Source organism: Stenella coeruleoalba (assembly GCF_951394435.1).
Source record: "Stenella coeruleoalba genome assembly, chromosome: 6".
NCBI lineage: Eukaryota > Metazoa > Chordata > Mammalia > Artiodactyla > Delphinidae > Stenella > Stenella coeruleoalba.
In genome coordinates this window covers 67,039,563-67,055,447 of record NC_137151.1, presented here as the reverse complement: position 1 = coordinate 67,055,447, position 15,885 = coordinate 67,039,563, and the positions used below count along the sequence as shown (strand labels likewise).

Sequence of the window (15,885 nt, the reverse complement as noted above, 5' to 3'; positions counted from 1 at the left end):
CTGAGGGTTTCTGATTAAATTGATATGACGTAGGGCTTGGGCATTGGTAGTTTTAACGGCTAATTTAGCCAACACTGAGAACTGTTGGTATAGAAACTCAATGAAACCGTCATCCGTGATCATATAATTACTGATACCTTTGAAACATCCAGTGTGCCTTTCCTGGTCCCATCCCATTCACTCTCTTACATCCCTTTACCATTAACCACTATTCTAAATTTTGTATTTATTTATTATGCCTTATGTTTCTTTATAGTTATATTACATATATCTTATACATTCTTAACATATTATTTCACTTTATTTTTGAACTTTATATAAATTACAAAATTACACTGTTTGTACCATTTTGCCCTGCTTGTTTTCACTAAACATTATATGTGGGTTTGTCATGTAATAGTTTGTTCATTTCACTGCTATATAGTAAGGCATTATATGAATATATTATAATTTGATGGACATTTTATTTCTACTTTTTGCTAGTATGAACAGTTCTGCTAAGAATGTTCTTGTACATATCTCTGTGGCACATGTGGAAGAATTTCTCTATGGTATATGCTTAGGAGAGACATGGCCAGAGTACAGGGCATGCATATCTTAAACTCAACTTTATAATAGCAAATTTTTCCCAAGGTTGTTGGATCAGTTTCCATTCCACCAACAATGAGCAAGAAATAATCTTATTGCTTATTATCCTTGCCAAGGTTCATTATAATCATATTTAATTTGGGGGTTCAATTTAATGGGTGTAACAAGGTATTTGTTATTATGCATTCACTTTATTTTTTGAGCATCTTTAAAAATATTTATTAACTATTTGTATTTCTTCCGTGAAGTAAATGATCATTTTTTTTGCTCATTTTTCTTAATGGGTTCCTGTTGTTTTTTAAATTGATATCAGTTTTTTGTTGGCCATATATGTTGATTTTTCTCCCAGTGTGTGAATTATCTTTTTATTTCTTTGTACTGTCTTTTGATGATTAGATCATTTAAAATTTATATGATTAAACATATCTTTTTATTTATAGTTTGTACCAATTATCAAAAGTATACCAAAATAATTTGTTGTTTTTATCCCTAATATCATAAAGATGTTCTTCTATATTTTCTTTTAAAAGTTTTGTAGTCTGCTTTTTCAGTACAAGTTCTCACTGGGATTTATTTTTGGGTATAGCGTGAAGTAAGGTTTCATTTTAATTTCTTTCTATGTAGAGAACCAGTTGTCCAGACCACAGAATTAAAAGTCCACTTTTTACTGCCAGCCCCATCATGCAATCTCGTTTTCATATACAAGTGGATCTACTTCTGTGTTCTGTGTTAAGTTCCATATTCTATTTGTGTATTCCTATACTGGTACAACAGCATCTTTTTATCATTTAGCAGTTGTCTTTGGCTGTTAGTAACAGAGAACATAAACAACAGTACTTTAAATGATATACAATATTATTTTTTGAGAGTAGAACAGAAAAGGGGGCTCCAAGTCAGAGCATGAGGGTACAGAGTCTCCTGCCCACTGAGTCACCTGCCCAAAACCGAATCCAGTTGGGGATGGAGGTGGGCCCTTCCATAGCAGGCGCAGGAGGAAATGGCGCTGGGATAACCCATGGAACACAGTGCCCCTCACTAACACACCCGAGATAGGCTTTCCTTTCCTCTGCATGCTGCTCACCTCTGTGAGGAGAAGGGTGGAGGCGCAGTCTTTCCCTGGCCCCTGGGCTAGTGAGGGAGGCTGGGTGGGGCACTGCAATTGCAGCTGCTACTGCCACACTGACCATTCATCCCAGATGTGACTGAGGAGGGCCTGGAGCCTGTTCATCTGTCCAGGCAGCGATGTGTGGTTGGGCTGTTATCCCCCTGGACAAAGCATAAGGGGCCACGGGCCTTTGAATGGAAGGTAGTAGGTTTTGTGGAAATGCCATTTAACTGGCCGTGCTTTATTTCCGGCCAGGCAGAGCCTTGCTATCAAGCAGAAACAACTGAGCTGCTCAGGCCGTAGGTGTCCGGACAGGTTTCTATAAACAGCAGTACTTTAAATGAGACACAATATTATTTTTTGAGAGAAGAGCAGAAGGGGGCAGCCCAGGTGTGATGGCTTCACAGTGTCATATAGGATCTTGGCTCCTTCAGTTTTTCTGCTCTTTCACTGTTAGTACATGGCCTTCATCTTGAAGATCATATCAAGGTACAAAATATTTATTAGAGGCACAGTTATGATATCTGTGTTCTTAAGCAGAAAACAGGAAGAAATAAAAAATGCAACAATTCTGTGTGCAGCCTTCTTGGGTATTCCACTGAACAACTTCTGCAAGGGAAGCTGGGAAATACAGTCTTTTAGCTAGACATATATCAATCCATAATAAAATGTTGGTTTTCCATTACTACGGAAGAAGGGGAGATTTGGGTGATTATAATGACTCTAGGTTTATATTAAACCTTGATGTGTGGTTGAACAAGTATCATCTCCTTTTTGGTTATTTTTGGCCCTTTGCTGTCTTAGAGAAGTGTTAGAGTCAGTTTTTCAGTTTTCACACACGTAAACAATTTGTTGGGGTTCTGTTTGAATTGCACCTAATGATAAGGGTCTGATGCTAAATTCCATTTATGTTCCTCTGAAAGTATCTTTATTTTACCCTTTTCCTTGGAAAACAATTTTATTAGATACATACTTTTAGATTGGCAGCAGTATTTTCTCCCAGCATTTTTGATGTATTATGTCGCTGTCTTTTGGCTTCCACCATGATTGGCCTAGACCTATGGTTTTCAAAGAATGATCCCCAGACCAGAAGCATCAACATTACTAGGGAACTTATTAGAAATAAACTTTTAGAGCCTACTATAGAGCTACTAATTCAGAAACTGGGAATGGGTTCCAGTAATCTGTGTTCCAACAAGCTCTCCAGGTTGTTCCCTGGTGACTGACTGTACTAGACTAATCAGACTCATCTTCTGAGTTTAGAGAGAAGACCCTTGCCTGAGCGTATGGCTGCCTACAAAGTTAACAAAATTTGTATTCATATGGCCAAGAAAGATGGTGAGAATAGTTAGCTGTTGGATGGGCATCTGCAGTGTCTTCCACTAGTATAATGGAGAAAAAAGTTTTATTAGTTAACAAAAGATGGAAGAGAACTCACATTCATTTTTAAGTGTTAGACGCTTTGTATTACTATATTTCAGTTATTTTTAATTAAATGAGATAGAATGGTGTTGCTCTGTTTTAGAAAAAAGAAAACTGAGCTAAGGTTCAGATAACTTGTTTGACTTAGCCCAGATTATATATCCTAGAGTGTGGATTTGAACCCATGGAGTATGGATACAAATTCCATGTACTTTTCCACTACACAGTTAAGCAGCATATACCAGTATTATTCCCATGGTAAGTAGATGTTTTAACAAAATTTTTAGAATCATATTCAAATAATCTTCTTAATCCCTTTATGAAATTTGTTCAAAATGTATAAATATTCTTAAATGTCTCATATACACAAATTGTAGACCTTTTTCATCATCTACTTATGTTGTAGGCTAATTGTGATCTCAGACGGCAGATAGATGAACAACAAAAATTACTTGAAAAATACAAAGAACGATTAAATAAGTGCATATCAATGAGCAAGAAACTACTTATCGAAAAGGTAAGTTTAAAGTTCAATACATTTTCCCTCTCCTTTCACTAGCCCCTTTTACCTTGTATGCTTTTAAAATTTAAATTAATAAAATTGAATGATGATTTTTCCTCCTCTTTTCAGAGTACACAAGAAAAACTGTCAAGCAGAGAGAAGAGTATGCAAGACAGATTACGCCTTGGGCATTTCACGACCGTTAGACATGGTGCTTCATTTACTGAACAATGGACAGATGGTTTTGCATTTCAGAATCTTGTAAAGTTAGTCACTCTTACATTTTAAAAAATTTAGTATTCCTTTGGGTTTTCATTACTTTCAGAGATTATAGATTTGGAATTATGTTCTACATCTACTCCTTACTACTCTTTGAAATCAGAATTTAATACATTTGAAAGGAACATAGAACAGGCATTACAATTTTAGCTTTAGCGTACTTCTTGATTAGTTAGCATTCTTCTGTACAGTATGATGTATTATTCTAAATATGACTTTTCCAGAACATAAACTGACCTAGCTTTTTATAGGTTAGTTGGGAGGGAAATTGTTAAAAGTTTGAACTTCCATTGGAAGATTTATATCTGTATATCTTGGGATTTTTCTGCTTAGTTCTCCCCCCCACCCCCAACCCCCATTCCCCAGTCCTTACTTCAGCACTTGCCTGCTCTCTATTCCTATGGAAAAGACACGAACATTTTCTCTGCAGCCTCAGACATAGTAACTCATAAGTCAGTTGAACTGAGCATGTGGCTTTAGCACTTCTGAGGTCAACTTTAAAATGGAGAAATCGTTGTTGCCATGTTTTCTTGAGTTCAGATGGTTGTAGCTAAGGGTAGGTTGACTGTTTATGTGTTGAGCCGGGATCTATGCTCCTCCTTTTGTTTTTTGGGGGTTTTTTTAGCTGGAAAACTTTTAATAACCTTTAAAGCAAGAGTGGTGCCACCATCTAAATCAGCTTTCCCAGAGTCAGTCCAGTTAAATGGAAAATGGAGGCAAAGCTTTATTTCACATAGTATCACCTAAACACTGCTGTTTCAAACACTGGTTCCCAGAACTTAAGCACAGAATGGTCTTCTCTCTATCTCCAGAATGGTCTCTCTGTCTCAGTTGATTTATCCAGCTTCTGTTCAACACAACTGTGCTGGGTGTGAGGTATACTATAATGAAGGACAGTGTCTTTATGATGGTAGGAAGTTTGGGTTTTAATTCTGTGGATAATAGGGAGCTCTTACAGTGTTACGTGTGGTGTGTGGGGTCAGATTTTAGTTTTAGAAAGGGAGCTGGTGGTGATGTGGGAATAATATTGGAAAGAACATAGATTGTTGACAGTTCAGATGGAGAAGCACCCAAACGAAAGGTGATAAGGCTTGAGCTAAAATATTAACAGTAGAAATGGAGAGTAGGAAATACAGTTGAGATAGAACTTAAAATTTTCGAGTGTTTTTCTGAGCTACTAAACCCAGATCTACAGTTATCCTGGTAATGAATAAAAGAGAAGTTTATATAATATAACCTTAAATATAAACTAATAATATGAATTTAAAATATAAACTCTGCCGGTTGTTAAAATTTCTCCATTGAGCTGTCAAAAAAAGAGTAAAATTGGAGCTTCTGGGTTGGTGAATATGTAGAGATTTGGGGAGGGTATCAGGCTCAGAGAGAGCATGGAAACTCCATGTCTTTTCCCCATACCTTGCCCTATGCATCTCTTCCATCTGGCTATTTCTGAGTTGTATCCTTTTATAATAAAGCAGTAATCTAGTTTTTAAAAAATTACTTGCATTTCTTATTACTAATAATCATTTACTGAGGGCATACTGTATGTTGTTACATATACATATTTTATATCAAGCAGTTGATATTTATCAGTATATATCAAGCTATATATCTGTGATATAACCCAAAGTAGTTGGAGGATGAGAAGAGAAATAAATAAAAATTAGTAATTTATATATATATATATATATTTTTTTTTTTTTTTGCGTTACGCGGGCCTCTCACTATTGTGGCCTCTCCCGTTGCGGAGAACAGGCTCTGGACGCGCAGGCTCAGCGGCCATGGCTCACGGGCCCAGCCACTCCGTGGCATGTGGGATCTTCCCAGACCGGGGCACAAACCCATGTCCCCTGCATTGGCAGGCGGACTCTAAACCACTGCGCCACCAGGGAAGCCCAGTAGTATTATATTGATAATCTCTAAAATTAGGTCATTACTGAATAATCAGGGATTAGATACATATCCATTCCAGTAATTCTTTCCTTTCATTATTTCAGTAGGTTATTGCTGTTTATTTTCATTAATAACATCTTGATTGTACCTGAAACTAGCTTTAAAATTAATTTTTAAATAAATTGAAATTATTTATAACCACTTCAAGGAGAAAACTGGATTAAAGTCTTATTCTAACTTTGCTATTCTTGAGATTTTTCTCCACCGTTTTACTCTTTTACCTAGGTGATTCTTGATTCTTTCCCTCCTACCATGTTCTGCTACTACCTGGCTAGAACCATAGGACAAGGAAATGAATGTAAAACCAATTCTTCATCAGGAGCGTAGAAGTTCTCTAGTTCTGGTTTGAATAGGGGCGGGGGAGCAAGGAATTGAAATATTTGACTTGTTCTAAATCTGAGTATCACCACCATGTAGAGTCTTAAATTTTTTCCTAGTGTGGTGAAGTGACCTAAGAGAGAACATAATTATATTAGAACAAGCTTAAGGTGTTGTATGATAGATGGTTTTTAAAAGCTTCAGTTGGAAGCAGTAATATTTTTACTTACATTAATTGCCCATTTTTCAAAGCCATGTAAATTTTTCTTGCTATTTTCTCTTTAAAGTGTCAAAATTCTTTCTTTCTTCCTAAATTTCTGAGGTCAATTTTTGTTTCATTTCAAAATATCACCTACCCATTCCCAAAATTTGACAGAGATACATTTAGAAAATAACACTATTAAATTCACATTTGTCTTTTGTAAGTTTTTCTTTAAACAGTAAGTAATGAGATACATGTATAAAACCTACTCTTTAACTCTGTTCTTTTTTTTTTAAATAGCTCATTTATTTTATTCAACAAATATTTATTGAATGCCTAGTATGTGCCAGTCACTGTGCTGGGCACTAGGGTATAAAGTAGTTGTGGTCTCTATTCTCATGGAGTGATTTAGTCTAACTAGACAAATTCTGATCAAGTGTCTGTAGGAATATTTGTTAGAAAGGAGGAGGTGGGGAGCTACAAGGTACTATGAAACTATATGTGGCAACACATCTTTTTCTAGTTCAGGGGGTTTAGGGAAGACTTTATTCAGAAATGAATGTTTCAGATGGGATGTGGACAGTGCGAAAGTATTGGTTCACAAGGGTGGGACCATAAGGTTACAAATTTATATTATATGATTTTTCATGTTTAACTAACGTATTTTCATGTTTTAACTGTGAAAAGTAATGGAAGGTTAATTTTCTTTTACGTTTATTTTTATGCAGGCAACAAGAATGGGTGAATCAGCAAAGGGAAGATATTGAAAGGCAAAGGAAACTTCTAGCCAAACGCAAACCTCCCACAGCTAATAATTCTCAGGCACCCTCTACCAATTCTGAACCAAAACAAAGGAAAAACAAAGCAGTCAATGGAGCAGAAAATGATCCCTTTGTTAGACCAAATTTACCGCAACTGTAAGCCTGCATTTTTTATTTTCCTTTTTTTAAATTGTTGCCAGTGAGCATGAATGTTAGTAATGGATGTTATTTTTAAGTAAGTAGTAAATATCATTATGGCCAGGAAGGCAGGCAGTATTGAAAAAATTTACTTCTAAAATAATAATAAGCCCCCAATCTGAATTCTACCTAAGTGGAGATTTACTAATCCTCTTTTAAAATGAAGACTTAGGTAGCTAAGAAGAGGCTGGAATCCACTTTTTCTTCCATGTCTGAATGATAGAGTCAGTTATCAGTATTGATTATTCCAATTCAACATTCCTATTAGTGTTCCTTTTTCTGAGAGAATGATAAGTAATCTCAACCTATGAAAGCAGCTCATTCAGAGGTTATAGGTATTGTTTTTCCCTTCTCTTTGTTTTCTAGGTTTTCTGCTCTAATGATGAATTACTTTTTATAATTCAAAAGTCAAAGACATTTAAAAAAATTATGTGTTTATCATAGGAAATTCAGAAAATATGAAAGAACATAATGAAACAGTACAGACCTTGATCCCGTCCCACAGAAAACAGCATTGTTAGAATTTCAGTGTATAGATTCAACCTAATTTATATAATTTTTCTGTTCTATAAGACCTCATATAAGTTTATGTGAGTAGAAGACACATACACACACCCTCCGTTTTATATTTAATATGTTTCTCCTTTGTTGAGAAATAATGTTTCATCTATGCTTTGAAGCCCATCCCCTGCTACATCAGGGACCTCTTCTATTGATACCTCCTTTATTTTACATCTTCAGCCTTTTGCTCTCTACTGGTTCCTTCCTTTCAGAAAACAAAACAAAACAAAAAAATTCTCCCTCAGTTTAAATCCCTCCAGTCTCCATATTCTGTCATCTTTATAACTAGGTTTCCTTGAAAGACTTGCCTGTGCTTGCAGTCTCTTCTGCCTCACTTTCCGAATTGCTCCTTTCTTAACTGAAATTGTTCTTTTAAAGATTATTTCCTTGATGCTAAATACCATAGACATTTGAGTCTTTAACTTGGCAGCATTGGATACTGTTGACTTTTTCCCAAAAGGCTCTTTCTTGCCTTAGTTTTTGAAATAACCTGTTCTCCTAACTTTCATTTTTACTCATCTGGCTACATCTTCTCAGTCTCTTCTTCGGACATCATTTACCTTACCAATTTGTAAAATGTAGGATTTTAAGAATCTGTCCTAGGCCATCTTACTTCTTACTCTATGTATTCTCCTTGAGTATTAGCTACTCCTAGGGTTTCAGTTAGCATGTATATCCTGCTGACATCCAAACTTCTGTCTCCAGCCCACTTTTCTCTCTTGAGTATCATCAAATGTTTGTATCTCAATCTTGAATGTCATATCCTTGCTTAGTTGATATTGGTACTTAAATGCCTCACGAGAGCCTTTAATGCAGCCTGTTCAAAACTGTATTTACTAAACACACAAAATAAAAACTGTGTTTATCTTTATTGTTCCCATTTCAGTCCCCCCGACACCCCCTTTTTCTCTGTCTCTCCACACAGACACCACACACACACACACACACACACACACACGCACACACGCACACCCCTTGCCACCTCCCGTGTTTTTTCAATTAGTACATGGTACCACCATCCTCGCAGTTCCACGTGCCAGAATTCTGGTTGTCACTCATAGCTTTTTGATCAAGATTCCATTTATTTTTCTTAATCCATTTTCATTTTATTTTCCATTAATAAACAGGTGATGATAATCTTATATTTTGAAGTCTAAAATGTACTTCCTTAAGCCTTTCCTAATTTTTGGAGGGGTTGTTGTAAGTTGGAATTAAATCCTTTGGCTCTTGATATTAAAAAATGACAACAAACGATTTACTTTTCATAAATTGGTAAATTTGTTGCTTTAAAAAGTGTAGATGGGTAGATGAGCAATTATACAGGAGAAAGTGTGTGTTAGCTTAACTCCACTCCTGTAGACACCCAATCTTCTAGAGCTCAAATGCGTCCCCTGCGGCCTCTTACTTGGGTTCTCTCTCCCCACCCCTACCCACCCCATCACCTTTCAGCTTTGGTCTAGGCCTTGAATCCATTTTCAACTTGTAGTCAGAATCTCTTTTTCCAAAATAAAAATATGGTCCTTTCTTTTTCTTCCTTGTAAACCTAACATAGCTCTCCATTGCTTGAGTGATATCATCCAGAAAGCACTTCTGACTTGGCAGCTTCTGACCTCTCTAGCCTCATCTTTTGGCATTGACCAGTGCCTCCCACTCACCACTTAGTTTGTTTGTTTTGGGGTTTTTTACAACAGGTTTTTATTAGCTATCTATTTTAGACATATTAGTGTATATATGTACACCACCAAGTTTTAAACTCGAACCCATTGTCTTAATTTCTGCTCATCTTTAAAATCCCATACTAGATATTTCCTCCTCTTGAGAGCTTTTCCTTGATCCTTGAAGGATAGGAGTTAATTAGCACTTTGAGGTATTGCCATAGTACCCTCTGTGTATTCAGTCACAGCATCATCATTCACTCAGTTAATGACACTAGAAACATCTTAGATGTTTGCCTTTCCCTTGTTCTCTGTGTCTATTTCCATAACATTTTTGTATCTGTCAGTCTTCATTACCACTATCTTACTATAGGACCGCATCTCTTTTTTTTTTTTTAAACTTAAATTACTGTTTGTTACATATCTCATCATGTCATTTTCATGTTTAACCTCCTTCACTGGCCTTCAAGATAAAATTCACTCTCATGAAAACCCTTTATAGGCCTTCTTTTTTCTCTCATTCTCCAATGTCTGCCCTGTGCATCCTGTATTAAACTCAGGTCTCTATCTAAATGGACTATGCTTTCTTGTTTCTGTGCTTTTGTACATCTTGTTCCTTGCCTTTCTTTACCTGTCTCACTTTCCTAAATATCATTAAAGTCTTGCCTCCAGTGCCAATTCCCATAGGAAATCCTCTGTGACCTTTTTTCTTCCCAGTTTCTTTCCCATTTCCCCTCAAGGTAGGTGCCTCTTGTACATGCCTGTCAATATTGTAACATTTATCTCACTATTTTATTTCTATACTCCCAATATCTAATCCAGTTCCTGGCATATGGAAAGTGGTCAGTAAATACTAAATTAGAGTACATAAGCATTTGATTGAATTTCATTTTCTCCTTATCAGAAGGCCATTTTGTCTAGTTTGCCACAGGTATTTTGCTTCCGACTTGTCTTCTAGGGTGCTAACAGCCCTAACTATAGTTTATTAGTCGTAGACTTGTCTCATTGCCATCCCATTTTATTGCATATGTTGACTTCGAACTTACACTGCTGTCTGTTCCTGGAGTGGCAAATGAAGTAATAACTACATGGCAGTTAGATTGCATCCTTATACAAATATAGATTTAAATAGGGAAAAAAGCCACAGAAGCACTTTGTTTCATATATATTAATTTGATTTTAGCAGCCATACTTTGCAACTGTCTTCTGAAAAATTCTTTTGAATCCCTGTTTGTGCAGAACATCTAGCATAGTTATTAGAATAGAGATCATGAATTTTTCATTATTTTTCTATCAAGAAATTAATATAGAAAATAAAGTCACTACTGGTAGTGGTTAGCATTTTAAGCTCTGTAGTCAGACAGATATGGAATCCAGCCCTGACTCTTCCAGGTTGTTTTTTTGGTAAGCTGTTTTACTTCTTAGAGCCTCCATTTCCTTGTGAAAGTACCTACATCATAATGTTGAAAGGATGATATGAGGTGATGCTTATAAAGTACTTGCATGGTTCCTGGCTCTTAACTAATTTTTAACTACCAGCAAGATTCAGTCAAGTTTTTCAGGTAGTAATTTCTCATTTTAGTCACAAAGACTTACTATTCAGAGTAAATAGTTTGCACAGCTAGTATTAGCTGTGGATAATGTCTAAATGATCCTTGCTTGAATTGTATATTATGAATACATGTTAATCAAGATTTTGACTTCATGTTAAATATGTTTTGTTTTGATTTTATCTGTATATTCTGTGTTTCACGGAGGATGATTGCAAAGTAAACAATATTTTACCTTATATTTTATATGAGTGAAGTTTTAGAGGTCACTCTTTTCTCATTTAAAGCTTAAATTTTAACTCAAGATTATATTTTATATAGCATGAAGTTTTTATTTGATTGATTGCTTGTTTCTGGTAATTAACATAACTGACTTTTTTAAAGTAATAAGATGTATTTTTAGAGCAGTTTTAGTTTACAACGAAATTGAGCAGAAAGTATGGTTTCCATATACCTGCTGTCCCCACACGTGCACAACCTCTCCCGCGATCAACATATCCTGCACCAGAGTGGTACATGTGTTACCATTGATGACCCTACATTGACACAGCATTGACACCCAAACTGTAGTGTACATTGGGATTCACTTTTAGTGTTGTATATTCTCTGAGTTTTTACAAATGTGTAATTGATGTTTTAAAAATCCTGTCTGGGGCTTCCCTGGTGGTGCAGTGGTTGAGAGTCCGCCTGCTGATGCAGGGGACACGGGTTCGTGCCCCGGTCCGGGAAGATCCCACGTGCCGTGGAGCGGCTGGGCCCGTGAGCCATGGCCGCTGAGCCTGTGCGTCCGGAGCCTGTGCTCTGCAACGGGAGAGGCCACAACAGTGAGAGGCCAGCATACCGCAAAAAAAAAAAAAAAAAATCCTGTCTGAAAAAGTCTTTCATTGGTGAATTTAATCCATTTTAATTTCATGTATTTACTTATTTATTAGGGCTTAAATCTCATCTTTCTTCTCATGCTTTCTATTTATCCTGCCTATCTCTGTCCTTTTTTCTTACCTTTTCTTGGATTGCTTAGTTTTTGTTTATTTGATTCTTTTTCTGTATTAGAAGTATGTTGTGTTTATATACATACATATATATACACACACACCCCTACCTAAAGACATTGTCTTGTATAGTCAGTGTTCATCTAAACTTTACCTATGTATTTATCACTGTTTTGTTCTTCATTTATCCTACATCTCTGATTTTACCTCAAGTAAGATCTTTTTGCCTAAGAATACCCTTTAGAAATTTCCTTTTAGTGTGGGTCTCTTGGTAGTGATGTCTTTCAGTTTTTGTTGGTCTGAAAATAACTATTTTGCCTTCATTCTTGAAATATTTTTACTGGTTTTATTTATTTTTAAAAATTCATTTATTTTGGCTGCACCGGGTCTTAGTTGGGGCATGCGGGATCTTTAGTTGCAGCATGGGGACTCTTAGTTGCGACATGCAGACTCTTAATCATGGCATGCAGACTCTCAACTGTGGCATGCAAACTCTGTAGTTGCGGCATGCATGTAGGATCTAGTTCCCTGACCAGGGATTGAACCCGGGGCCCCTACATTGGGAGTGCAGCATCTTACTAACTGGACCACCAGGGAAGTACCTTTACTGGTTTTAGAATTTTAGGTTGGTAGTTATTTGAAGATATTATTTTACTGTCTTTTGACTTAAATTATTACTATTGACAAGTCAGCTGACTCTGTAGAAAGACAGTCTTGAATGGAGCAAAAGCAGTGTTTAGAGATTAGATAACTGAGCATATTTTAAAACAGGTGAGCAAGATCAGTCTATAGATTCATGAAGGCCAGAGAATTCCAAGTAGGATGAATATAAAGAAATACCCAGACACATGTTAATGAAATTTCAGAAAATCAAGGCAAAGAGAAATTCTCAAAAGCAGCCAAAGGGGGAAAAAATATATTAGAAATAAAAGTTAAGAAAGAAAACATTCTAGGCAAATATCAACTGAAAGAAAGCTGTATTATATCAGACACAGTAAGTAAAATTTAAAGCAAAAAAAATTACAGGAAATAAGGTGATTGTTTCATAACTATAAAAGTTTAAAATCACTAGGAACATACAATAATTCTAAATTTGTGTGCATAGTAACATACCCTCAAGACAGATAAAAAATTGACAGTACTTTTAGGAGATATAGACAGATCCACAGATTATAATGGGAGATTTCAACACACACATAGAGAACAAGTAGATAAAAATAAAACAATATAAAACAGAACATATAGTGTGGGTATAGAAAAATTCAGTGGGATTGACAGACTTGACCTAATGAATATGTAATCTCCTAACATTTGCAAACTGTATCTTCTTTTTAAATGTGGACTTTTATAAAAATTGACCATGTTGGGTCATAAAGCAGGCCTCAGCAAATTTCAAAGGATTGAAAGAGTTTATGTAAGACTGACATTATTTCTTCCTTAAATGTTCGGTAGAACTCATGGGTGAAACTTAAAGGATTGGAATCATATGGAATATGTTCTCTGACCACGGTGGAATTAAACTAGAAATCAAAAACAAAAAAGATAGTGCAAAAGTCTCAGTGGAAATGAGAAGATATTTTTAGATGAATGATAGTGAAAGTGCTACACAGCAAAAATTTGTGAGATAAATCTGAAACAATATCTAGAGGGAAATTTATAGCCTTATATACGTATATAGGAAAAGAAGAAAGACTAAGACTTTATAAACTGAACATCTATTTCAGTAAGTCAGAAGATGAGCAGAATTAAAGAAGGAGGAGAAGAAAGAAAAGAGCAGAAATTTTGATACAGGAAACAAACATACAATATAGAGAATCAACCAATCCAAAAAAGGTTTGTGGGGTTTTTTTGTGGGTAAGGGGGACTAATAAAATTGGAAACAAGGAAGAGAGAAAAGACAACCATTATCAGGAATGAAAAAAGGAATGTTGCTACAGAGCCTACAGGTATTTTAAAGGAAAACAAAATATTGTAAATGACTTAAATTTAAAATTTTTGTGAAATGGATAAATTTCTAGAAAGATACAACTTAACAAAATTGACACTAGAAGAAACAAATAGTTCCGTAACTGTTAAAGAAATCTAACCTGTAATTAAAATCTTTGATCATAGAAAACTCCAGGTACAGAGGACTTCATCTATGAATTCTACCAACCATTTAAGGAAGACATAGTGCTAATCTTTTAAAAACTTTTGAAGAGCAGCTAAGGCAGAAACACTTCCAACTTATTTTATGTAGGCCAGCACAGTCTTCTCAAAATTCAAGAAAGACTGTACAAGGAAGGAAAGTTACAGTCTAATATCGCTTATAAAAGTAAATGCAGGACTTCCCTGGTGGCGCAGTGGTTAAGAATCCACCTGCCAGTGCAGGGGACACGGATTCGATCCCTGGTCCGGGAAGATCCCACATGCCGTGGAGCAACTAAGCTCGTGCACCACAACTACTGAGCCTCTGCTCTAGAGGCCACGCGCCACAACTACTGAGCCCGCGAGCCACAACTGCTGAAGCCCATGTGCCTAGAGCCTGTGCTCTGCAACAAGAGAAGCCACTGCAGTGAGGAGCCCGTGCACCACAACGGAGAGTAGCCCCTGCTCGTTGCAACTGGAGAAAGCCCGCGCACAGCAGCGAAGACCCAATGCAGCCAAAAATAAATAAATTTTTAAATAAATAAATTTTTTTAAAAAGTAAATGCAAAAATATTAAATAAAATATTAGCAACCCAACAGATAATATATAAAAATGATAATTTATCAAGACCAAGTTTGATTTGTTTCAGGTATGCTAGGTTGGTTTAATATAAGGAAAATCAATGTAATTTTCTACATAAAGAAAAAGATTATATGATCATCTTAATAGATGCCAAAATATATAAAATTCAGCATTGATCTGTCTTTAAACTCTTAGCAAACACTAGAAGATAAGTTCTTTAATCTACAGTATACATTGGCTTTTCTTTTTGCTTGCACGTCTACATGCTGTGCTTCTGGGTCACCATGCCCCTGTGTGCCCTCTTTCTTCCTCCTGGCTTCTTTCTGCTGCTCCTGTTTAACCAGGCTCAGATGTTACCTCTTCTGTGCCTTCTCCCAGCTTCCTTCAGATAAAAATTTTTTTTCTTTACACTGTGTACTCATAGCTGTATTATCCACGATAGTCACCTTATTTTAAGGTCAGCTAATTAGCAATATTAATCCCATTTAATCCTTGGCCTTTAAACATATTCACAAGTCCCGAGGATTAGGATGTGGCATTTTTGGAAAGTCATTATTCTACCTATACAATCTGCCCTCTGACCCAAGATGCACATCTTTCCCACATGCAAAATCCATTTGTCCTATCTGCAAAGTCTCAACCTCATTACAGCCTTCATTCCACATCTAAAAATCTTATCTAAATCTCATTAATTTAAACATTCTAAATCTCATTATCTAAATCAGTTATGAGTGAGACTGTGTATAATCCACGCTGAGAGCAATTCCTCTTAATCTGTGAACCTCAAGAAACAAGTTAACTCTTCCCAAAATACAGTGATGGAGACAGGCATAGGTTAAGAGTTAGAGACATTTTCCGTTCAAACAGAAAAATATTAAAGGTGTCACTGATCCCAAGCAGTTTCGAAATCCATCCCGGCAAACTCTGGTTTCAAGTTCTGGTAATAATTTTTCTGTAGCATGTGGCTCTGCAAGTTTCTGTCCTCTGAGTGTTTTTCATGAAGATTTCTTTTTCATGAAGGTTAACATGTATTTGTTTGCTGAGTAGCTTTTTCAACCAGTTTCTTGTTTGTAGAGTTTTGAGTGTTTGGCA

At 36.0% G+C, this 15,885-nt stretch overlaps 1 protein-coding gene across 3 annotated transcripts in view; it reads left to right on the top strand.

The window, feature by feature from the left end:
* Positions 1–15,885, top strand: part of TLK1 (tousled like kinase 1) — a 214,316-nt gene that overhangs the window by 157,996 nt on the left and 40,435 nt on the right. For all 3 annotated transcript variants that reach the window (XM_079924295.1, XM_079924294.1, XM_079924296.1), the window contains exons 9-11: positions 3,522–3,632; positions 3,747–3,883; positions 7,098–7,286. In XM_079924295.1, the coding sequence (XP_079780421.1) occupies positions 3,522–3,632; positions 3,747–3,883; positions 7,098–7,286 (437 nt within the window). The remainder of the gene's footprint in view (positions 1–3,521; positions 3,633–3,746; positions 3,884–7,097; positions 7,287–15,885) is intronic.